The 25734-nt window shown below is 47.6% G+C and overlaps 1 protein-coding gene across 1 annotated transcript in view; it reads left to right on the top strand.

The window, feature by feature from the left end:
- The window catches only part of SPON1 (spondin 1), a 246612-nt gene extending 226423 nt beyond the window's left edge, over positions 1 to 20189 (top strand). Inside the window, exons 8-16 of the mRNA XM_021685787.1 lie at positions 4702 to 4903; positions 5894 to 6034; positions 6498 to 6573; positions 7427 to 7609; positions 12296 to 12466; positions 12547 to 12714; positions 13476 to 13640; positions 15520 to 15783; positions 17774 to 20189. Coding sequence (XP_021541462.1) covers positions 4702 to 4903; positions 5894 to 6034; positions 6498 to 6573; positions 7427 to 7609; positions 12296 to 12466; positions 12547 to 12714; positions 13476 to 13640; positions 15520 to 15783; positions 17774 to 17937 — 1534 coding nt within the window. The 3' untranslated portion in view covers positions 17938 to 20189. The remainder of the gene's footprint in view (positions 1 to 4701; positions 4904 to 5893; positions 6035 to 6497; positions 6574 to 7426; positions 7610 to 12295; positions 12467 to 12546; positions 12715 to 13475; positions 13641 to 15519; positions 15784 to 17773) is intronic.
- The last annotated feature ends 5545 nt before the right edge of the window (positions 20190 to 25734 follow it).

Below are 25734 nucleotides of genomic sequence, written 5' to 3'. Positions count from 1 at the left end.
GGGGGGGGGGGGGGGGGGGGGGGGGGGGGGGGGGGGGGGGGGGGGGGCAAGAGGATTCAGACGAAGGCAACACAGGCCAAAGACAGCCGGGGCACAGGCTCTTCCTGCACTCCTGGGCCAGAACACAGACTGGCAGCAGGCTACAATGTAAAGTCTCCTTGGGAAGGCCTCCCTCCACTTCCCTCTCTTTTCTGAGCTCTGTATGACCCTGCACTGCTTCTCTCTCGATAGAGTACTCATAGCTCAAGGGCCAGGCACTGGACTAAGTGCTGGATGCAAGTTCTCTCATTACACACCCTAAAACTTTGGCGTAGCCATAGGGAGGTCCCCATTTCACAGATTGGGACACTGAGGCACTGAATGCTTTGGTCGTTTGCCCAAGGAATCACAGCTGTAAGAGGTAGCGTGCCAGGACGCACACCCAGGCTTCCGTCCCTCTCTGCTCATTGTTTGACCCCATCCGGCCTGCCAGAGCCCAAGGGGTCCAGTTCCACGAGGCCTAACCAGGGCTGGGGTCATTGCTTTTGGGGACAGGGGAGGGCAGCCAGAGCAGCCGGTCTCCAGAGAGGCACACAGGGACTCCCGGACAGCCGAGGTGGACCGGCTGCCAGCTGAACTGAACAGACGAGTTGGTCCCCAGCCAAGGATTCCCCACGATGAGCAGCCTGGGGGTGTAGAGTTGGGCGGAGCTGCCTTTAAACCTCAGCCCCTACCAGCTGTGTCTCTAGGTCCATTAACCTTTATAGGTTCTTCTCTACAAAACGGGATAATAACGCTTCTTCTCTATTGCTTGCTTTCTTCTCTACAAAACGGAATAACTCTAACCCCATGGGACTGTCATGGGGGTGGGGAAATAAAATAACTGGGGCCTGCCACCAAGCATGTGCTGAGTGAATAGAACGCTTTCTTCCCCAGCCCCCCCCCAGGGCGGGGGGGGGGGGCCACCACCACTGACCTCACCCAGCCCTGGCCAAGAGTAAGACCTCTTCTTAGCAACTTGAGACAGAGGTTGAAGACAATCACCTCTTGTGGCTTGGGGGTCGTCAGGCAAAGGTCTGTGCTGCTATAGCTGGGTCCCTGCTCACCACCTGGAGGATGTGGCCAGGGAAGCATGTGAGTCCCTGGGGGAGCTCTGGGACCACAGGCCTTGCTGGAGGCAGCCCCGTGAGGACAACGGAGGCAGCAGGCCACGGAGACGCCCCCTCCGATGGCACAACGTAGATCTCAGTAGAGTGAAAAGGCAGCAGGGAGAAGGAATGTGAAATGGATGATGAAAAGAACACTGATCTTGAGCTCATATTGCCTTGGGTCACGGTCTCCGTCCGCCATTTAACTTTGTGACTTTGGACCTGTTACATAAACAAAACCCTCTAAGCCTGGGTTTCCTCATCCATAAGTTGGAGTCACTCATTCTTCTCTCAGGTCAGTTCTGAGGATTCAGTGAGAATGTCTGAGCAGGGGCTCGGGGGATTGTACAGCTGTTATTTGTAAAGTTCACCTCCCATCCAACACAGCTGGGCACACCACGACGCCAGCAAAGGGTTAATGGGACCGCCCTCAGCTGCAGACCAGTAAGCACGCAGGGGCGGCTCTTTTTACCCAGACCTTTTTCGGTTGCCTTTAAATTTCCCTGACTCTGCTCCTTGGAGGAAGTGGATCTGAGGTTTGGCCTCCGGTCTCCTCATTTGGCTGCCTGTCGCATAAATCCTTATCCTTGCTGCCTACTCGGCGTCTCGCGGTGACCATCTTTGCTGAGCACTAGGCAGATGACCTTGGGTTTGCATGCAAACATGGGGAGCCCAGCAGGAGCTTTGTGCCCCTGGTTTGTTGGCCCCCAGCTGGTAACGGGAGCCTGCTGACCAGAGAAGTTGCCTAGACTCTTTGTCCTGGGGCCCGTCCTCAGAGCCTCACCAAGGTTCAGCACCTAAATTCACTCCTGCAGCCAGGCAATGGCTTTGGGGTCTGGGTTTGGACAGAGGGGTCTGGGTGAGTACTTCGTGCGCGGTGGCAAGGAGCTTATTTCTTCCTCCCTTTTAGTTTGGCTTTCTTGGATTTCTTCCTCTCACTCAGCTGCCTCCAAGTAGAGGGTTTTGCTTCTCTTAGCCTCCTTTTCTTAAGACGAGGCTGACTAGCAAACGGTTGAGTTCAGCCAGTGGAGCTCTGACTTTTAGGGAGGAGCTAGAAACTAGGAAGCCATCTGGTTCAATCAGTGAAGCCTGGACTTCTGTGGAGGAACCGAGGCCCTTAGAGGCCAGGCTCTGGGCTTCGTTTGGTTCATTTGTTGTAGCAGCTTTTGGGATCTTTGAATAAAACTGGCCATGTTCTAAGTGGAAAATGGGAAGTGACCATTTGATCCCCCTGTGCAGCCCGTCGGGCTCTCTTCTCCAAAACGGGGCAATATTTTTTTTGCAACACGGCTTAGCCGCCACATTCATTAGACTCTTGAGAAAAATGACCACCTAATGGACCCATAAATTATACTACCTTGCACTTAGATTTGTGTTATAAAAGAGATTTGGAAATTGGGCCTTTAAGATCCTATTTGCACCTTGTTTATGTATTTGTATGTGTCCATATGTGTTCTAAGTGTGAGCTAGTTTCTACGTCTGCATGGTGTTGCTAAGACTAATTTGTACGAGAGTTCTATTTAGGCCGTTAAAAAGCAAGTGCTTGTCAGAATTGGCCATTCTAAAACTCAAAGACAGAAACTAACCCAAGTGTTTTTCACATGATCTTGAAAACTATTCAGTATTAAAGCTAACTTAAGGTTGCTGATTTAATTAAAATGGACATGTGTTTAGAATTAAAAGCATTAAATACAAAACTTTTATTCTGCCTCTGTTGATTGAAAGTCAGGTAAGTTCAACTTCTCTCCACTGCAAAATCTGTCCAAAAGGGGGAGGAAACCAACACCTTAGAACTTTGTCTAACGTCTTAGGAAGTTTTAGGCTCTGAACCTGGACAAGACTGGCAGGTGGATTTTACCGTGAGGCCAAAACAACAGAGAATTTTCAGTACTTGCCAGTATTTATAGATCCCTTTACAAGTTGGGCTGAAGCTTTCGCACGCCCTTCAGAGAAGGCCTCAGAAGTTGTCAAAACACTTCTAAGCAAAATCCTTCCTAGGTTTGGATCGCCACTAACAATTCAGACGACCGGGGAGCAGCACTTGTGGCAAAAGTCATGGACGTGGTGCCCGACGCCTTGGGCGGTCAATGGAGCCCCCCACCGACTGGGGGGGGAAAAAAAAAAAGAAAAATTAAATTTGGCAAGGATACGCCAGGAAACTAACTTGCTGGTTGCTCTGCTCTGGGTAAGAGTGGCCCCCCAGAGTGGGCTTGATTTAAGCCTCTATGTTATACAGAAGACTCCTTCTACACCCCTTTCATGACTTAGGGGTTCCTGACGGGGCTCCCATTAGGGAATTGGATATTATCAGGCACACTGAGTGGGCAGGCTCACTGCCAGCAGGCTGACGTGCCCCGCAGGTGTGCCCTTACGTCGCCGGATTCCCAGAGACTTGGGGTCACTAAAGACCGGCAGAGCGAGCACGCAGAGGGCCAGCTCCAGACTCCCCGCCCAGGACCTTGCTGGGTGCTGCTGACCACCCAATTCTTCAGTGACACTGGAGGGAAGAAAGCCGTGCATTCCTCGCACTCGAGTTAGGAGAATCCACGGGTTTCCTACAGCCTGTAGGCAAGGAGGACCTCGCAGGGAGCACCGCTTGGCGCAGCCAGCCCCCAGCAGACCTGAAACTGCTCATCAGGAGAGCCGGTCTGAGGAAACCCGTGCCTACAACAAGCTTGGTTCCGACCAATCTCCCCGAAGGCCCTAGGTAAAACAGAGTCCCCGCACTACCAAACAAAGTACACAAATCTCGGTCATGCAGAATGGCAGGCAGAGAGCTTCCATTCCTCTAACTCTAGTCCTCACCCCATCTCAGCAGGAAGTAACTGGAGCAGTCATCATCCCCATTCCCTCAAGGATGGGGAAGGATCAAAGGACAGTGGGGACTAGAACCCATAACCAAAGGGATAGGGGGACTGATCACAGCTGCAGACTAGGAAGCTCAGCTGCAACTTTTTAACCCAGACCTTTCTCATTTGCCTTCAAATTTCCCTGACTCTCCTCCTCGGGGGGAAGTGGATTTGAGGCTTTCCCTCCCATCTCCCCATTTGGCTCCCTCTCGAAACTTCTCCTGGCTGCGCAGGCCGTGTCTCAGTGATTGTCTTTGCTAGGCATCAGGCAGATGAGCTTGAGTTCAGCTACAGTAACACAAGATATTTGTTCGCCCATTTATTGAATCACTTTTACTGAGCATCTACTCTGTGCCAGGCACTGTTGTAGGCACTGGAAATCAAGCCCTGGAATAAGACCGACAACAGCCCTGCTTGCCCAGAGCTCACATCCAGGGACAGCTGACCATCAGTAAGCAGCTAAACAATACGCATATGTGAAACAGTAAGTGCTCTGAGTGCATTGGAACTGGACAGTGTGGTAGCAGGTGATTCTCTCCACATGTGGCCAGTGGAGGGGCTCAGGACAGTAAAGGGTGTCAACCAGTCGTGGCCAAAGGCAGAGATCCGTGGAAGACCAAGAATCCACCTTCTTTCCGTCCTCTCCTCCCTTAGCCATGGTCTGGCCAGATGTCCCTCAGAGTGTGCACCCCCATGGCCCCTAATGTAATGTGTTTGGTTTCCAGGAGAGCCGCACCCTCGGCTGAATTTTCAGTGGACAGGACGCGCCACTTGATGTCCTTCCTGACCATGATGGGCCCCAGCCCCGACTGGAACGTGGGCCTGTCTGCAGAGGATCTGTGCACCAAAGAGTGCGGCTGGGTCCAGAAGGTGGTGCAGGACCTGATCCCCTGGGACGCTGGCACTGACAGCGGGGTGACCTATGAGGTGGGTGAGCACCTGCAGTGGTGACGGGATGACCGTTCCTGGGTGCTTCCTCTTTGGTCCCGCGCTGGTGGGCCTGGACGTAAATGATGTAGATGAACGCACGGTGTGGTCGGGCAGGTCAGCATCATCTCCCTCTCACCACATACAGTGTGACCCACACAGCTGGCCACGAGGCCAGGGAGAGGAAACCTGCTAAAGGGCAGTTCCTAGGTAAGCCAGGGAACAGCAGGAAACAGGGAGGGAAGCACAGAGCAAGAGAAGGGGGTGAGAATGGGGAACAGAAGTTGATGTCCGTACTTTAGACTGGGCCAGATTCTGGAGGTTTCCAGACAGCCAGCCAGGTTAAGGAGTTTGGATTCTGTCCTGAATGTTAAAATTTTTCAGCTGTGGTCAGCACACCAACTGCATGGAAATGTGAAGCCATTAGAAAACCAGCGGCAGGGCCATCTAGAACAGACGCTGGTAAACTATGGTTTGTGGGCCAAATTGGGACTACCACCTGATCTGTAAATAAGGTGTTCAAACCCAGCCACCCCCGATTACATGTTGTGGGGGGCTGCTCTCTCACAACAACAGCTAGGTGGAGTTGTAGCTGACATAGGATGGCCCACAAAGCCTTGAAATATTTACCATCTGACCCTCTACAGACTCGTTTGCCAACACGTGGTCTAGTAGGAAGAGCTCTGGATTCAGGCCAGCCTGGTTCAGCTGTCTCCTGGCTGGAATGACCTCTCTGAAACCTTTTCTTCATCAGGATGGAATCCTGCATACCTGGGAGTCTGAAAGTATAGGTCCCCAATTTCCTTGCACGATGCACAGGGTGGATAGAATTGCATAAACATCCATAGTAGTTCTAGCTGTTGTGAAATCCCTATCATGGCTTTTGTTGATCCTATTACAATCAAATTGCTGTTGTGGTTTTTAACCACTTTGTTTCCCACACTCTGTATCTGTGTTTCTCCCCCCCCCCCCCCCCCCCCCGCCCCACAGTCACCCAACAAGCCCACAATTCCCCAGGAGAAAATCCGGCCCCTGACCAGTCTGGACCATCCTCAGAGTCCTTTTTACGATCCAGAGGGCGGGTCTATCACTCAAGTGGCCAGAGTTGTCATCGAGAGAATCGCCCGGAAGGTAATGGGGTAGAGCTCACCCTGGCACGGACCCTTCCCACCAGGAGTGTAAGCAGACTGTACCCCTTTCTGCTCTAGAATCATAGGGTCCCTTGCATATTCCAGAATCTAGAACTCCTGGACCTCCCAAGCTTTCTAAGCATGCAAATTATTCATAAGCTATAAATGAGCAAAATAAACATAAGGGAAAGGTTCTGTGCTCTCCTGAATGATGCGATCCAGAAAAACCGGTTTCATTGTGAGTTCCACAGTTGATTATTAATGTCTGCCATGGGTCAGGCACTAGGAAGCTGTGGCTTTCTTGCCATTTCTTTTGGTCCAATTGTAAATGTTGGCTCAAAACTCCACCATGGCCTGGGATTTGTAACACGGGGCGGGGATCCGATTTTTATGTCCTCCTTCCTCTGTCCCCCACGCATGCCATTCTTTAATGTGAGCCCTCCAAGCAAAATGTCCTTTTGCAGGGGGAACAATGCAATATCGTGCCTGACAATGTCGACGATATTGTAGCAGATCTGGCTCCAGAAGAGAAAGATGAAGGTATGTAGTTGTCCTTCGTTGCAGGTAGCAACATAAACTGGCCATACCTTTTGGGAAAGCAGTTTTCTAACAGGTTTGAAGAGCTGCAAAAACCTCATGTCCTTTGACTTGGTAACCCATCTTTGAGGACTTCTGCATGGAAGATCATCCAAAATAAGGCCAGGACTGGGCACAGAGTATAAGGGAGTTGGTGTAAGTGGGCTATCGGAATATGTTCACTGGTATCCCCAGCGCACTCTGCTTTGTCACACTGTCCTGTGAGGCATGGACACAACCACTTCCCTAGCGAGGAAGGGGAGGCCCAGATGCTACCGTCAGGAGGGAAGCGCAGAGCCTAGGCTTGAGCCCGTGTCCTCATGGGATCTGGAGCCACACAACCGGGGTCCTCCTGTGGCCTTGGGCAAGAAGCTCCCATCCCACCACGGTGTCCTAGTGTAAAATGGGGATGATCACCGAACCTGCCTCATTGAGAGTTGTTGTAAGAATCAAATGGGCTAAAACATGTAAGGTTCTCGGAATGCTGTTGGCGTGTAGTAAGTTCACTCCGTGAACACCGGCTGCCCTTACGTGACCCCTGTTATAGGGTCATCGGGAAGATGGGACTAGAAATGAAAAGCTCTTCACGTGTTGAGGGGAAGGGATAGTAAGAGATCTTCCCTGTTGTTTAGATATTGTTGCAATGATTATAATTTTTAAAGGCAAGTGAGTAGCTGCTTCCACCCCAAGAGTACCCAGGTTCGCTGAGGCAGGTCAAGCAGCATGGATCTTATCTGCAAATGAGCTTGTGTGGGGGAGAGGGCCAGCCCCAGTGTCCACAGGCTCCCAGGGAAAACCTGTCACGTACTCGTTCCAGATGACACCCCTGAAACCTGCATCTACTCCAACTGGTCCCCGTGGTCCGCCTGCAGCTCCTCCACCTGTGACAAAGGCAAGAGGATGCGGCAGCGCATGCTGAAGGCACAGCTGGACCTCAGTGTCCCCTGCCCTGACACCCAGGACTTCCAGCCCTGCATGGGCCCGGGCTGCAGCGATGAAGGTGAGCGCACAGCCCAGGGGCGCAAGTGGCTGGCAGAGGCCGAGGAAGGGAGGTGCTACCTGGCTCTGCTGGCCCCTCGTACCTGGTCAGTGTCCCTAGGAGGGCACCAGGACCCTGACCATAGTGGCCGGTGGGGACCACTAGGGAAGAACCCCATCTCCAACAATGTCCTAAGACATCAAAAAAATTCTTGATTATCTACCCAACTCCCTCCAGCCATGGAATCAATGACACACCAGTCACTAAAAAGCTAGCAAACATCTTATGACAATCACAACTCTAACAAGCAGCCTGCTTCTGGGCCTTCACTCCAGTCTCTTCTGAAGGAACAGAACAAGGTAGCCAACACTGAATCTAGATCCATTGCCCTAATTCTGTGTCTTTCATGGACCTTCATGTCTCCCTTCTGCCTGAGTTAGAGCACCTGCTTTCCGTGTCAGGACCGCTGGGCTGATTGCAAGAGTTCTGTCTCTCTGAAAACTGCTCAAAAATCAGGCTTGAGCTAGGAGCTTGCACCACCTCGGTGGTGATGGCCCAAGCTTCAGAATGGCACTGGGCTGCCTGCCGGGCAGAGGTCGGCCACCTACTTTCCAGGGCACACCCGCACTCTCTACCTGGACAGATCTGGACTCTCTCTGTACTTTGATCTTAACTCTCTCAGAGGTGCCGTGAGGCAACAGGAAAGGACGCAGAATTTGGGCTGGTTTATGGCAGGAAGAAAACCACTTCCAAGCCGAGGATAATTGAAGGAAGCTTCTCGCACTGCAGGTCATTCACCCTCTGGCTCTTCCTGGGGACAGTCTTAGATACCCCTCCTGGCTGGACGCCCACAGTGGCTTATTGTCGTTTGTGCCTTTGGCAAGGCCCTTCAGAGGGGAGCCAACCCTTCCATCTCCATGTAGTCTAGATATTAATCCCTTATCAGATACAGGATTTGCAAATATTTTCTCTCATTCTTGGAGTTATCTGTTCACTCTTTTTTTTTTTTTTAAAGATTTTATTTATTTATTTGAGAGAGAGAGAATGAGAGAGAGCACATGAGAAGGGGGAGGGTCAGAGGGAGAAGCAGACTCCCTGCCGAGCAGGGAGCCCGATGCGGGACTCGATCCAGGGACTCCAGGATCATGACCTGAGCCGAAGGCAGTCGCTTAACCAACTGAGCCACCCAGGCGCCCGTTATCTGTTCACTCTTGACAGTGTCCTTTTGTGCAAGTTCTAAATTTTCATGAAATCTGGTTTGGCTCTTTGGTTGCCTGTGTCTTGGCTGTCCTGTCCAAAAAATCATTGCTAAATTCAGTGTCATGAAGGTTTTGCCCTGTGTTTTCTCCTAAGAGCTTTATGGTGTTAGCTCTGTTTAGGTCTCTGATCCATTTCAAGGTAATTTTTGAACATGATCTTAGGTAAAAGTCTAACCTCATTCTTTCATATATGGATATTCAAATTTCCCAGCACCATCATCTATTGAAGGGACTGTCCTTTCTCCATTGAATGGTCTTGGCACCCTTGTCAAATTATTTGCCCGTTGATGTGAGACTTTGTTTCTAGGCTCGCTCTCTATTCTAGTCCATTGGTCTAGATGTCCGTTCTTGTGCCAATACCACCCGGTTTTGATTCCTGTAGCTTTGTTAAGTAAGTTTTGAAATCAGGAAGAGTGTGGCCTGTCAGTACATACTCAGGTGGGTGGGGACCGTATTCTGCCTTCCTGGGGTAATGTCTTTCTTATCAGGTCCTGGAAAGCCTGAAGTGGAGCTTTCAAGCCCTACCCCTATTATTACACTGGAACATAATGTTCTTGTTTGGTAGCGTATGTTGCCTTTAATTAGCCTTGTCTTTGGGTCTAACGTGTGGGTTCCAGCAGGGATTTCTTACACATACCACCAGCACTGTCCATAGGTTAAATAACCCTGCAGAGGCAACACACATGTGCAAGTGACAGCCACGGACATATGCAGGCTGGACTCACACTCGATCCTTTCTAGCTTCACTTTCCAATACCACGTATATGCACACTCTATACAAGGGTGTTTGCATAAGCTTTTCCCTTCACCTTAAATGCAGATATCCCTTACCCACCAAAAGTACACTCAGATGTGCCCTTTTGTGTGAAATCTTCCCCCAAACTCCAAGGAGAGAGTTTTTTCCCTCTTCTATGCTTAATTCCCTGGGCTTACCTTTGTTGCATACTTTTGATACCTGGAATTATTGTGCCCATCTCTTTCTAAAGTAGAGCAAGATCCAGATCTTACACATCTTTTTAACTTCAGAGCATACCATGAAGCATTCAAAGCATTTAGTAGATCTTTATTGATATGAATAAATGGATAGCTAGAAGACTTTATTGCCCTCTTAAAGAACTAAGCAGGCAGACACACACCCCCTGTGTTTCCACCAGGAGTAGCACCCCCACCACTACTTGGAAACAGGACTACCAAGCCATGCTGAGAGCTTTATCTTTTCCAACAACCTCCAGAGTGTCTCCTATATGATCATGGCCTTTGCTAGCACCTAGTGATAGGAGCAAAGCCATATACAGCCCAAGGTATCAACAGAGAAGGCTGGTTATACGGCCTTCCTCATTCTTCCACTATGTCCCCTCCTCTAGCACACACAGACATTCCCTCCCCACCCCACCATCTGCTCCCCATTGTAGCCAACCTCAGTAGCACAATGAGAGGGCTGGGGTCACTGAGTATAATCTGCTGTTTGGGTATAAATCCATCCTGTGTCCATCCTCAGGTCCCTATGTCCGAAGGCCAGTCAGTCTTCACCCTCAGGAACCAAATTCTCATAAATTTTTCTAGACTGGGAACTGGCATCTTTAGACAAGAACTATAAAATCTCTGGTTCCTCTGGGCAAAAGAGCTTATCCTGTATCTCAGAATACATATATAGTATCTCTCCAGCACTGTCCAGAAGTTTCTGTGATGGGAAAGTTCTGTATCTGTACTGTCCAAAATGGTAGCCACTAATCACACATGGCTACTGTGTACTTAAAATGTAGTTAGTGACTAAGGAAGTGTATTTTTCATTTTATTTAATGGTCTTAGATATAGGATACATCCTAGACCATACAGATGTATAACGTTAGATTATGATTTATCCTAAATTTTACTTTATGTATAAATAAAACATTCTACCCATCCAAGCAGCTTTCAAATGCAATGTCATGGAATAAGGCCTAATCCTGAGTGCCCCACGCACCTGGAAAACAGGCACGTCCTCTTCAAGAACAATTCCTGGTTTCAAGATGTATACCTTTTAACTTCCCATCCATCAACTGCCTAACTCCCCTTGAATGCTACCCAGTTTTGTTTTTTTAGGTTTAATTCCAGGATATTTAACCTACAGTCCTATATTAGTTTCAGGTGTACAATATAGTGATTCAATAATTCTGTACATTACTCAGTGCTCATTGTGGTAACTGTACTCTTAGTCCCCTTCACCTGTTTCACCCATCCCCCTCTCCTCTGGTGACCATCAGTTTCTCTACAGTTAAGAGATAAACCAAGTAAGACTTTTTTTCGTTTTTGTTTCTGAAATTCCACATTAAGTGAAATTCTCTGGGATTTGTCTGACTTATTTTGCTTAGCATTATATTCCCTAGCTCCATCCATGTTTTTGGAACTGGCAAGGTTTCATTCTGTCTTATGGCTGAATAATATTCCATTACATACATATGCCCCATCTTCTTTATCCATTCACCAAGAGATGGACACGTGGGTTGCTTCCATAATTTGGCTATTGTAAATAATGCTACAATACATAGAGGAGTGCATATATCCTTTCCAAATTAGTGGGTTTTTATTTGGGTAAATACCCAGTAGTGTGATTACTGGATCATACAATAGTTCTAGTTCAGGAGCCTCCATCCTGTTTTCCAGAATGACTGCAGCAGTTTGCATTCCCACCAACAGTGCACAAGGGTTCCCTTTTCCTCCACATCCTTGCCAACACTTGTTTCTTGTGTTTTTTATTTTAGCCATTCTGACAGGTGTGAGGTTAATAGCTCATTGTAGTTTTGATTTGCATTTTCCTAATGAGTGATGTTGAACACCTTTTCATGGGTCTGTTGGCCACCTGGAGGTTTTCTTTGGAGACGTGTCTGTGCATGTCTCCTGCCCATTTGTTAGATTATTTGGGGGGTGTTGTTTTATCACAGAGGTCATTTGCAAATATTTTTTCCCATTTGCCTTTTTGTTTTGTTTCCCTTGCTGTGCAGAAGCTTCTATTTTGATGTAGTCCCAATAGTTTATTTTTGCTCTTAATTCTTGCCTCAGGAGACCTATCTAGAAAAATGTTGCTACAGTGATTATCAGAAATTACTGCCTGTCCTCTCTTTTTGTATTTTTACGGTTTCAGGTGTCACATTTAGGTCCCTAATCCGTTTTGAGTGTTTGTGTATGGTGTAAGAAAAGGGTCCAGTTCCATTCTTTTGCAGGTAGCTGTTCAGTTTCCCAACACCATTTGTTGAAGAAACTATCTTTTTCCCCTTCAAAACCATGTACTAGCACAAAAACAGACCTATAGGTCAGTGGAACAGAGCAGAAAACCCAGAAACATTATATGGTGAATTAATCTTGGACAAAAGAGGCAAGAATAGGCAATGGGAAAGCTGGCCCGTTCCTTCTCGATCCCTGCACTGGGGAGCTGGGCGCACAGGCCACAGCGTCAGCTCATGTGTTGCAGACGGCTCCACCTGCACCATGTCCGAGTGGATCACCTGGTCACCCTGCAGCATCTCCTGTGGCATGGGCATGCGGTCCCGGGAGAGGTATGTGAAGCAATTCCCTGAGGATGGCTCTGTGTGCACGCTGCCCACCGAGGAGACGGAGAAGTGCACAGTCAACGAGGAGTGCTGTGAGTAGGGGTGCCCAGCAAGTGCAGGGGGCGGGGGCGCCGAGGCCGTAGACTTGATTCCAACAGGGCTGGCCTTCCAGCTCCCAGCAGCTGCCTGGTGACCGAGTGGGGCGAGTGGGATGAGTGCAGCGCCACCTGCGGGATGGGCATGAAGAAGCGGCACCGCATGGTCAAGATGAGCCCGGCGGACGGCTCCATGTGCAAGGCCGAGACATCCCAGGCAGAGAAGTGCATGATGCCCGAGTGTCGTGAGTGCGCGTGGGGCAGGGGCTGGGGGCGGTATGGAGGATCCCAGCACCCTTCCTATCCCCCAGCAGCAAGGCCAGAGGCTGAGCGGGGGCTGGGAGGAAATATGGCACACTGTCCTTGCAAGATAAGGGCCACCAAGCAGACCGAGAGAGGGGCCTCCCTTGAGGGATCTTCTGAGCAGTGCTGAGATCGCAAATTGCTGGCCTCTGGAAAGCATTTACCTGCAGCTGTGTTTTATAGGACCCCGGAGTTTCTTGGTTGTCGGGGGGGGGGGGGGGGGTTGTATAGTAACATTCAGGCAGGACATCCAGTCTACAGGTCATAGGTCCCCACTCTTGTTCTGCGTGGGACTTGCCTGGCCTCATAACGCATTACAACCCCAGCTCTATGCACAAATATACATAGGCCCACACACCAGTATACAAGCATACATATGCACACAAGTACATGAACATTCTAGGATTTCACCAAATGTCCAAAACTATATTGCACAGTTCTTGGGGAGTGGGTGGTGTTTCAGGTGGGGACTTGGGTATTCATATTACTGAGTTAATCTGATGTCCTGAGCCCCAGGGGAGATGCAGGAGAGTGACAAGAGCAGTACTCTGCTGGGCCAGTTCTTGCTCCGTGGGGTCCCTTGGGTTTTCTGAAGCCATCGGTCCATTTCACTTGACTCCAGGGGCCAGGGTTGGGGGGAACAAGGAGAGCAGAGCGAGTAAAAGGAGCCTGTTCTCAGAGGCAAACCTGGCTCTTGGCCTAGATACCATCCCCTGCTTGCTGTCCTCATGGTCTGAGTGGAGTGACTGCAGTGTGACCTGTGGGAAGGGCATGCGGACCCGCCAGCGGATGCTCAAGTCTCTGGCCGAACTCGGGGACTGTAATGAGGAGCTGGAGCAGGTGGAAAAGTGCATGCTGCCTGAATGCCGTAAGTCCTGGGGCTCCCGGTGTCCCCCCCACCCCCATTCCCCTATTACCCAGTACTGGGTGTGGGTCCTACTGCCACGTCCTGTAGTAGAGCTGTCTGCTGGGGAGAAAGCGCATGGGCTCTGGATCTCGGTGTTAGCAAAGCTACTGAACTCTCAATCTCCTCAGTAGCAAGAGGGGATCCCACTATCAGCTACAAAACACCCCAACTACACGTTGCTATGAAGTCCAAAGAGGAGACCAGAATGGAAAACACTTAGCACAGGCTCAAGACGCCTTATCACGTAGGGCTTGCCCTCCCCACAACTGTCTGATCCATGGGTTTTCCTTGCTTTTTACTTCTACTCCTTCTCCCTGGGACCATTTACCCCTGACATTAAATCAGTGACTCCTGTACATTTGCATTTGCAGCCTTGCTAAGACAAGCCATGAAAGGCTTAATGCCTGACCCCAACTCCCCCCACCCACCCGACCCCACCCCTGTGATGAGCTGTATTTTGCAGGTACTAACCTCCAAGGAGAGCGAGCCCATTTTTCTGGCTAGTCTTCCAAGCGAGCTTCCCTTTTAGGAGGTAGAAAGTCAGACTCGCTTGCTAGGACCTGTTTTCCGGCTTCCTCTGAAACGCACTTGGTCTTTGGTGCTCCCTCTTCCTTGCTATTACTCAGGCTGCCTCCCTGGGTTCAAATCCCAGTTTTGTCCCTTACAGGCTGCACAACGTGTCAAGCACTAGCCCTGACAAGCATAGGCCTCACTTGATGTTCCACATTACAGTTCCTGAGCGGGTCCAGGTGGACTCAGTCATGTGTGGAGAACACCCAGACTATCAAACTGGGCCTGAGGCTCTTAAGAACTAAGATCGACCCTGTGTGCAACCCAGCACACCAGAGTTGGGGCTCCAGCACTTCTGACCCAAGATAGCTACCCATGTAAACATACATGCACAGGGTTCATTGAATGGAGAAGAAAAGATGAACATTTGCTGTGCGCCAGAAACTGGGCTGGGCGCATTATTTCACCTAATCCTCACAACCTAATACGAAAAATACCATTATCCCCATTTTACAGATAAAAAAGCTACCTGAGCTCACAGGGAAAAAGGCCCAAAACTACTGACCAAAATGAGTTCTTCCTAGATCCAGCCCGGATCTACACTCTGCAAAGCCAGTTAAGAGTCCAGAATTCTTTGCCTCCTTAGGTCACATCCTGAGAATCAGACTGTTGGGTTATTTCCCCTCTACATTTGTGAGATGCTGGCTTAGTAACAAGAATTTGCTGGATCCTGTAACCCTGATAAGCCATAAGACACCATTTGTTCTCACCCTTCTTCTCTACTGAATTTCCCATTTCTGGCTCCTATGTTTTTTGCACAAACAGCCACATATCGGACCCAGGAGGATGCTGAACAAGAGAAGCTATGGGGTCTTACTGCAGAAGTCACAATGGCCTTGGGTACTGGTCCACTGGGGTCAGCTGTGAAAGCACCAGTGAGCTGTGCCTTCCCTGAGAAAATCCAAGTCCTTGGGACTGTGGAAGGATATTCTATGCCACCAGAGGCTGATTTGACATATTCTAGCTACAGGGCAGGGCAAGAGGCTCTGAACATATCTTCCAAGTTCCCTCCAAAGCATTTTGTCATGTGGGCATAGAATGTGGATGAAGACCTGGGCACCAATCCTGCCCCCTACAGCTCACCAACCATGCGGGCTGGATGAAGTCCATCTGCCTGTAGGAGCCTCAGTTTCTTCTGTAAAATGGGATAACAGCACCTTCTTTGCATTTCTCGCAGGCTTGGGTTGAGATGCTCAAAGTAAAATGTAAGGGGCCATATGCTATCTCAGACAGGAATGATCTACACTCATGCCCATCTGTGTCTCGCCAGCCGTTGACTGTGAGCTCACCGAGTGGTCCCAATGGTCAGCGTGTAACAAGTCCTGCGGGAAAGGCCACATGATTCGAACCCGGATGATCGAAATGGAGCCTCAGTTTGGAGGTGCACCCTGCCCAGAGACTGTGCAGCGGAAAAAGTGCCGCATCCGGAAATGCCTGAAAAATCCATCCATCCAGAAGCTGCGCTGGAGGGAGGCCCGAGAGAGCCGGAGGAGTGAGCAGCTGCGGGAAGAGTCTGATGGCGAGCAGTTCCCAGGTATTGCTCCTAAACTGGAGGCTGGAGTGCAGGGCAATGTCAAAGCAGGGGAAGTGAGAGTGGGTCCTGAAGAACTGATAGGGGTTTGCATCCCAGGCAGCAGGAACAGTACTTGCAAAGGCAGAGAAGTGCCCAAGAGCATGAGATGGTCAATGAAACAGAGGCAGATGGAGTAGAGCCCGAGAGAAGAGGCAGGAAACCAGGCGGGGGGGGGGGGGGGGGGGGGAGACCAGACCATAAAAAGTCCAGTGGCCTGCTGAGGATTTGAGACTTCATTGTGCAGGCGGCTCTAAGCAAGACGGACTTTAACAGACCTGTGTTGAGTGGTTTGGAGGTGGCAAAAACAGAGGTACAAAGGCCAATTTGGTTGGTAGCCCAGGAAAATCTGTGTTCCCTACTCCAGCATTTTAAAAAAAAGACTGGGGCTTCACTGTTGAATAAACTGGTCCAGAGGCAAGGACTGCACGTTCATTGGCAAACGGATGAAATAAGTTGGAAAGATTCATGGTTCAGTCCTGGGTACAGACTGGTCATCGCGATGGTGTTTAGACTCTGTGGAGTGGGTGAGGAAGATACCATGTAAAAATGAACGTTAATGGGTATGCTGAGTTTCTATTTTAAAAGACACAGCTCGGGGCGCCTGGGTGGCTCAGTCGTTAAGCGTCTGCCTTCAGCTCAGGTCAGGGTCCCAGGGTCCTGGGATCGAGCCCTACATCAGGCTCCCTGCTCGGCGGGAAGCCTGCTTCTCCCTCTCCCCCTGCTTGTGGTCCCTCTCTCTGTGTGTCTCTGTCAAATAAATCTTTAAAAAAAAAAAAAGGCACAGCTCAAGTTACCCTTTTCCTCAAGACATTTCACTTCCACCTAGGAAATGCTCCCTGATAGTTCACTACCTTTCTGTTAAGGAGCTGTGCACGTATCAAAGTGTTGTCTGTTGGACATTAGTCAGCCACTCAACAAATGTTAAGCCCAACTATGTGCCAGGCAGGCACTGTGCCATGGTCTTCTCCAGGAAACTTAGCATAGTACTGGATGGATAATCATAAACGTGCTTGGTTGTACAAGAGTAACCTAGAGGGCCATGGAAACTTTTTTTTTTTTTTTTTAAGATCTAACCTCTGGGAGTCAGGGAAGGTGTTTTTGTTTCAGCAAGAGCGTGAGAGAACACACACGAGCAAGCGGGAAGGCAGGGGTGCAGCTCGGTGGGAGAGCAGCTCAAGCAGACTCTCCGCTGAGCACAGAGCCCGATACAGGGCTCAGTCTCATGACCCTGAGATCATGACCTGAGCCAAAATCGAGTCACTTAACTTCCCTGGGGCACTTGGGTAGCTCAGTCGGTTTTCTTTAAGGCAGGCATATTTATCTGTGTAGGGGAAATAATAAATTATACTTGAGTTTACTTGGCATCTAGGAGGCCAAGTACAGGGGGAACAAAGCATCAGGAGCAAGTGGTTAATTGCATCCACAAGCCACCCCAGAAAAACCACTACTATGATTCTGCGGGTCAGTGACTTGGGCTGGCTCAGCTGGACCCATGAAGCTCCTATCAGCTGGAAGGTCTAGACCAGCCTCACCTGCAACTGGGGCCTCCGAAGGGCTGCCCAGAGCCTCTCCACATGGCCTCTCCAGCATTCTAGCCAGGCTTGTTTACATGGTGGTGGAAGTGTTCCCAGCAGTTTTCAAGTCCTATTTGCTCATGTCCCATGGGCCAAAGCAAATCCTATAGCCCAGCCCCGACTCTAGAGGTGGAGATGTGGACTCCTGCCCCTTGATGGGAAACACTGCAAAGCATTTACGGTCATTTCTGGCAGTCTGTCACAGAGGGGCTGACAGTCCCTCATAAGGACTCTAACCATTGTTTAACTCAACCCATCATTTCACTCAAGAGCAGGGAAGCCCAGACCCCTCAATTTGACAGGTGTGTACTGGAGTTGAGCATTCGGCATGGTCTCCCAATTTCTGCTGCCCTAACTGGGCTTTCCCGTGCTTCCAGGCTGCAGGATGCGCCCGTGGACAGCCTGGTCGGAGTGCACCAAACTGTGTGGCGGCGGGATCCAGGAACGCTACATGACTGTCAAGAAGAGGTTCAAAAGCTCCCAGTTTAGCAGCTGCAAGGACAAGAAGGAGATCAGAGCGTGCAATGTGCACCCTTGTTAGCCAGGGTATAAGTGGTCCAGGGCTGCACCCTAGATTTGCACAGTCACCAATGGCTGGAGTGTCTGTTTGCTTGTTGTTTAAGGCAATTTAAATCGTATCCACTAGTCTTCATTTCTGCAGTCTGGTTTGCCCAGTAGTCTTGTGGAGGCCGGGGACCTCCTTTCTGTCCACAGCTTGGTAGGCACAGGCTGCGTGGGGCTCCCTCCTCCCCTGCTGGCCCTCCTCCAGCACAGAAGACGTGTCAGCCCCCCGTCCTCAACGGAAATGTGTCCCTCTGGAGCATCCACCGGGGCAGCACACAGAGGCCTGGCCTCCTCCACAGGGAGAGGCAGCTGGGGTGGGAAGGGACTCCCATGCCTCAGCCTCGGGGTACAGCAGGGAGGAGACCATCCTGCTCCGATGGAGAGCGCAGATTCCTCTCCTCCTTGCCTTCGGCCTGCTTGCTCATGTAGAAACCTCCTGTTTGCCCATGTCCTTTCATTTAGTGGAACTTTAGGTCCTTTGTTGAGTCTCCGCGTGGGGAAAACAGAGCTGGTAGACGTGAAGAGCACTGAGAGAGGATGGCTTTTCTTTCAGAAATTAAGTTCTGAATACATTTCAGATCCTCCCCTCCCAATAGTGGTGCCCAAAGCCCCGAGAAAGGAAATGATGGCCGCTTTACTGGGATGTAAGGTTGCCGGTTCTTACACCTGAGCTAAAAGGCACTAAGTCTAGAAAGTATTTTTCCCTGGCTTTTTTTTTTTTTTTGTGGCCACAATTCTCCTGGGAAGCCAGCCTTATAAACCTTCTGACCTCCCATACTTACTAGAACCAAGGCTAAGGCAGCAAAACTGGCCTCTCTAGCAGTCCCAAGCCTGCACTTTTAAAATCTTCTGACACATATCTAGACTTTTAAGTTTTCAAACCAGTTCTACCAAGAAAACATCGTTTAGTTATACGTCTGCCCACATCCCACCAAGCCACTGTTTGAACAAAAATACTATCTATACTTTAAAGGTTTTTTTTTTTTAAATCATAAAGTTTTTTTATACGTAGAGAGAAAAATGTTTCAGAGACCAAGCAAAACAGATTGAGGGAGAAAGGAATATTACAGAATCGGGCCGAGTAGGAAAATCGGGGGGAAAGCCAAACTTTACCTGGGCTCTCCACACCAGGGCTCTGGTCCTCCAACACACGTGTGGGCAAGGCCATGGTTTTCCATCCCCTTCGAAGCACTCGAAAGCATCAAATTCAGGGATTCTGACTACCAAGAATTTGTGTAAGAAGACATTTTACTGAACTGAGTACAGCAGCAGTTTTTACTCCTTCATTTATTGTTAAAACTGTTTCATTTCTGTTGCAGGTTTTCATTATGCTTAATCCAAATATGTATCATGGATGAGATGTATACAATGTTTCTGAATACACTACTTTTAAGAATTTGCATTCAGCACATCAGAATATTTCCAAACACAACATATATATGATATAGCCCTCAATCTTCAATAAAAAACTCATTTGGGTCTGTCTTCCGTGTTTTTAAACTAATTAAAAGTGTTCAGAAGACTGGGCCCTTTCCAGTGATCCACCTGAATCACATTCAGCAAAAGATACGGTCTTTGCTCCCTCATTTGAGAGGGACCATTATTACCACATCCCTGAGTCTTCTGGAACTTTGAGTTGTTTCCAGTATTATTTTTGTAATCCTTAAAAGAATTGCTACCTTGCCCCACAAAGGAGCATAATATAAAGAAGTTAAGAGGTTTAACTAGGACAGAAAATCTTGATATAGAATCTGCCCACTTGTGCAACATTATTCTTGGCCATCTAGAGGCATACTTATTTTCAACCCATGAAAATCAAAGTCCCTCAAGTCAGTAATTCCTAAGTCTAAGGACAAGCCACCATGGTGTCTCATGTTCTTATCAGGTCTCTATGGGATACATTTTAAATCCTAATTGCGGAGACTTAAAACCAGTAACTGGTTAATGGCTGAGAATGGGTAACCTGTTTCTTGTTACATAAGTATGATTTCTTTTGCAAGGAGGAATTTATAAGCAGCATCAAATCTCTTTCTTACCAAAGTCTTGGGTTAGGTAGTTTATAATTTCCCTGGCTAACCAATCCTTTTGGAAATACTTTTTTACTACAAAAATGAAATTTGTTTCAACTTCCACTTAAGATAATAAAGAGATCATAAGACATCCAGTAAGAACCGCCACATAAAGAGGAGCTAAACTGTATATATTTTTATCAATGTCAAACCAGTTGTAACCCAATTTACATCCACATTTTAAGGGGACAGTGAGTTCAGAGATCTATTACAGAAGACAGACAATGGGTCACTCACCTGCCACCTTCCTTACCACTGCATTAATTGAAGGAAATCTTGTTGTAGCAAAAGAGAATAAAGCCTGGGCTTCTTCAGACCCAGAACTGAAAAAAAAGATTTCGTGCTGTGCTTATAAACTTTGTGTATTAAACATGTCTTAGGCATATTCAGAAGTCTGTATACTTCTTATGGGAAGTAAGAGTACATTATACATTCTCACAGGACTACAATTCTCCAGAAACTTAGTCCAGGTCAAATCCGTGGCTGAAATGTCAATATACAATAATTCTTTGTATCAAATGATCTCTGTGACCTAACAAACAGCCCACATGTTTCAGGCAACAGACTAAAGGAGCTAAATGTTATAGTGTACCAGGACTGTATGGTGAGTCCCCGTACCCCCCCCAGTTAAGTATTTACACCCTAAAGAAATGGACACTACTGTCCAAATAAGAGTAAACATACATGTTTAATCCCTAATTACAACACAGAATCAAGGAAGACACACTCATTCCACTCTTTGGTTATTAGGTGCTATTAATTTTAATAATACAATGATTGATTTTATTCTTCATATTGCCCAAAAGTAGGGAGAATGAATGAAATAAATTAGTCCCTTTTGGAAAATGAGTGAGATGCTGTAAAACTATAAATAGCAACTGAATGCTAATGAGCACGAAGATAATTCTTCAGTTTAAATCCTCTGAAGTCTGTGAGCAGAAGATCTGTACTAAAATGTCAAATTTAAATAATGGCACCCCTGCTTTAGATCCCTGTGGGTTTGGAAGGTTTTATACACTCAGCGGGGCAGAGAAGCAGAAGTCCTACCATGGCCGAGCACAGGGAACCTGCATTTTCTGGCTCGGGCTCTGACACAGGCGGGCTTACATTAAAGGACTTCTCTGCCCCACCTCCCCAGTTTAGCCAGTTCTCATCCTGAGAACGAGTTGTGACGGCACGCTGACGGAGGAGTCCCTGGATGCCAGTTTCACCTCAGCAGCCCCCCACTTCTTCAGAAACCAGTAAATGCCCACTTTGTGTTGAAGCTGGCCTGACTTGTGTTTCTGCCACCTATAACTGAAAATGTCCTGACAAATAAAATATACATGCATTACTTTTAACCCGGCTCTCATCAGACCAAAATGCAATTTCAGATTTTTCACTTAACATTTATAATGTAGAACAGAAGATAGCATTCATTAACATTTTCTCATACTGCTCTAAATTCTCATGAAATATGTTCTTAACCACTTCCTGGCTTTAGAACTGACTGGTAATAGTTCTCATATTCGAGGATTTCTCATATTTAACGGTCCTCAGATTTTAACTGTTATGTGTTTGAACAGCTTACTTCAAATAATTTTAAGTATTAGCAGAAGGGACAACGGCAAACATCTTATTCAAGACTACGGACTCCTTTACAACACCTGACATTTGTAAAAGTAGAGTCTGTATTTTTTTCTGTAAAAATATGAAAGTAGAGTCTGTGTTTTTAGGAGGCAAGCATCTCCTACTGTGCTCTTCCCCTGGAATTCACGAGCCTATCTGGGAAGTCAGAAGGAGCACTGGTGAAAAATACCTCAATCTGCCGCTCCCTTACCCACTACATTAGCACTACGCAGAGACGTGCAGCCTGAGAACGTCCACCAACCGTCACCAGCCTACAACGAGATACAAAAATTGAAAACAAGTGTTCAGAAACTTTTACAGTAATTTGACATTGCCACAATATCCGAGAGTATGATTATTTTTCTAAGAGTTGGGTTTTTTAAATTACATTTAGCAAAAGTATCGTTCCCCAGCAGCGGGAAGGAACAATTTTCCAGACTGGCCGCTCACCAGAGACAGTGTGAGAAGTGCAGCGCTGTGTGCCATTCTCACTACCCAGGCAGAAAGGGATGCCAGCCTCTGAATGTCTCCAAAGCACCCGTGTCTACATGGCAATACCTACTTCCAGACCTGCATACCTACTTATCTATGATTAAGTACCATGCCCTGGCTCTTCTAACTCCTCTAACAGCCAACCCTATGCAAGCACGGTAACTGCCCCATCACCCTCTGATTTTGCCACAGAATTTCTCAGAATGGTAGCCCACACTTCCTCCACTTCCTTGCCCTCCAATTACACCACAACCCACTACAATCTGGTTCCCACAACCAGATGACTGACACAAAACTTTCAAAGTCATCAGCAACATCTACGCAATCACTGCTGCCTCTTACTCCGCCCCACCTCTCCCACCCCAATCTTTGTACAGCACTCACAGCTTCTGACCACCCCTTGGCTTCTTTGATAATAGTGTCCTAGTTCTCTCCAGTTTCTGGCTGCTTCTCTTGGCTTTCTGCTGCCTTTTACTGTTTTATCCCCAAATGTTCGTCTTCCCCAAAAGTTTTACCCTTGGATCTTCTCTCAAACTCCTTCTACTTCAATCCACTCCCACCTCTTCAATCACCAGATCAAAACAGATAAATTCCCAACCTGCACTTGCAGTCCTAGCCTCTTCTTTGGAGCTCCAATCCGCATTCCCAAATGCCTCCTGGACTCACCCTGCATGTAACTGCCACAATCACCATGTATTTCTACCACTAGAATTGCCTGTGTGCCTTACTCATTCATCAAATGGTTTTCCTGCACATGCCAGGCACTGTGGGGTAAAGCACTAAACACAGCAGATGTGCTTCTGCCCTCACAGAGCCTACGACACTCAAGTACAGATCAGACAAGACAGACAAAATCATCACAGATGTCCATGTGTCCCTAAGTAAATACAGGGCAAAGTGGTGCTACAGGGGGCTGGTTGAAGAGGGCTCTTTGAGCAGGAGGCATCTAAAACAAAAGCAAAAGGCTGAAACACCTAACTAGAATAGTCAAGTGAGCCAACAGTCTGGGAAACCCCGGCATGCTATAGGGTGTAAGAAAGTACATCAGCCTGAGTGTGAGAAGCGAGGACAGATCCTACAAGGGACTTGCTTTGTACACTATGGGAAGGAATCTGGATACTAGTCCAAGTGCACTGAGGTGATGACAGATTTTAAGCAGCAGTGTAACATTTAATTTATGGGCTAAAAAAGATCCCTTTAGCTGTATTTACAGAGCAGCTTTGTGGGGGCAAAATGCACATAAAAAGACTACTTCAAAAGCAATTGCAACAACACAGGTGGCAGAACAAATTGGAAAGAGACAGATTCCATGACGCGAATAACCTCTTACCTGACCACCCTTCCTCAAAGCTGCACCGCTCTGTCATCCATACCACTAGATTAGATCCAGGCACTCCCTGCTCAGAATCCTTGGCAGCTCCCCATTACATACAGAAGGGCCATCCTATTTTTAAAGCTCTCCACAACCCAAGCCCAGTCTACTTTATCATTATTTTTTCCCATTGCACTTAAAATCCTTTTAGATTAAGGTTCCAATCCCAGAATACTCCCTGCATTCTGCCAACTCTGTGTCTTTTTCCCCAGCCTTCCTTCCCACCACCTCTCTTCTCCTCTCCTCCCCATCTGAGATCCCACCAATCCATCAAGCTCTGACCAAAGCACCACTTCTAATTAAGAAGCTCCCTCAGATCTTCCACATGGAACAGATAACACCTGCAGGACCGGACAGCTTTGTGAACGCTTCTCACTCTGCTTTAACTACATCCCTGGTATTTGTCTTCTCACTCATAGTCTTCCTCCGCTAGATAACCAAAGTTTGTAGGAAGGAAACACTCCCCGTTTATCCATTTCCCAGAACACCTAATGAAGTCCTGCAGAAAGACATCTGTTCAAATTACAATACCTTTTTCTAAAAGGCTCCTTGACACTTTATATGCAGTTACTCATTAAATACTCTTATGTGGTCAAGTGATATTGAAAGTAACCACTTTATCATCCTCTCGTCCTATTTATTTGCCAGCTATCTGTTTAATGGGGTCATTTATATACAGGAATGGGAAAAGAAATAAATTAAAACTAGTGGTGATGAAAAGTCAGAAGAGGAACAAGGTAGACCTGATGTATATAGAACCTTGTTATAGCAAATTTTAAAAGTCAAACGATGAAGGGACCAATTTATATGATAAAACTTTGAAGGCCCAAATTTAGAGACATCAATGTAAGATGTATATCAACAAGGCATAACGTCCAACCTTGAAATACTATAAATCCCTAAACAAATATTACAGAGACAAAATTCCTAGGACAGAAATTCATGACTCTCAGTTCAGGAAATACTGTTCGAAAGAACTTTCACATATATAAAGAGAAGAGATTCTAAAGTTGGGAATGTAATCTCAAATGCTACATGTGCTGTAGAGCAAGACTGGCAAACCATGGCCCACAGATCAAATCCAATCTGCCATCTGTACAGAATAGTTTTTACAATTTTAAATGTATTTTTTTTAAATTCAAAAGAAGATTAATATTTCATGACATGAAAATGATATGAAATCAAATTTCAATGTCCCCACATAAAGTTTCATTGGAACAGAGCCACATTCATTCATCTATACACTGTTTATGGCTGCTTTGGTGCTACGACGGCAGAGCTGAGTAGCTGGGACAGAGACCGTATAACCCACAAAACCCAAGATGATATTTATATTTACCATATGGTCCTTTGCAAAAAAACAATTTCCCAATCCCCCAGCTATAGAGGAAAAAAAAAAAATGGTCACACAGACAAGGACTATTCATGCCACAAGACTGGCCATTCTTTAAAAAAAAAGATTTCAAGTCATAAATTCAGAGGGCTACAAGGCACCTCTCATTGTATGATAGATATCACATGGGAGAGACTTCAGGTTCCAATAGAGGAGTAAGTAGCAGAAACCAGATTTACCCTCCTACCCTAGACAACCAGAAAACTGGAGTTAGTATGTGAAACACCTATTTTCAGCCATTATGCACCAGACAGCATAGGACTACCATCTCTGATGGAAGAGAAACAAAAAGGTAAGCCTTAAGATTGCCCTGACTTTCTGCCTAGAGGCACATTCCAGATTGCAGAAAGGATGGGGGATCCCAAGCAGGGCATAAATGTTTCCCTAAGCTGAAAAGACAGACACTGGAGATCTGTCCCAGACACCGGGAGTCTGAGGCAGCTGAAAGTTGCAGGACAAAGTTCTGGAGGGGAGAGAGCTACACAAAAAAAAAGAACTCCAAAAATATGCATAGGGTCACCAAGTTTTTGCTAGATACTAAGATATACATGTATAGAACGAAACTCCAGAGGCTGGGTAAAGGATGATCTAGGAGCTATGGATAGAATGGTTCCCCAGAGCTCACATGGGCTGGGAATTGTTTGGTTCCCATTACCCAAACTGGAGAGTCCTCACTGATTACACAGGGCATTCAGTAGAGACACTAAGAGGGCCACACCTTAGTACTGGAGCTAAACCACCCGGCAGGGGCAGCGGGGGGAGATACTTGAGACTGTGTAAAGTTTAAAAGCAAGCCTTGAAAGGATTAAACTGAACTACACGTATACTAACTACCAGAAA

This window comes from Neomonachus schauinslandi, chromosome 11 (genome assembly GCF_002201575.2).
Source record: "Neomonachus schauinslandi chromosome 11, ASM220157v2, whole genome shotgun sequence".
Lineage (NCBI taxonomy): Eukaryota > Metazoa > Chordata > Mammalia > Carnivora > Phocidae > Neomonachus > Neomonachus schauinslandi.
Note: the sequence above shows the minus strand (reverse complement) of the source record. Positions and strands in the feature narration are given on the sequence as shown.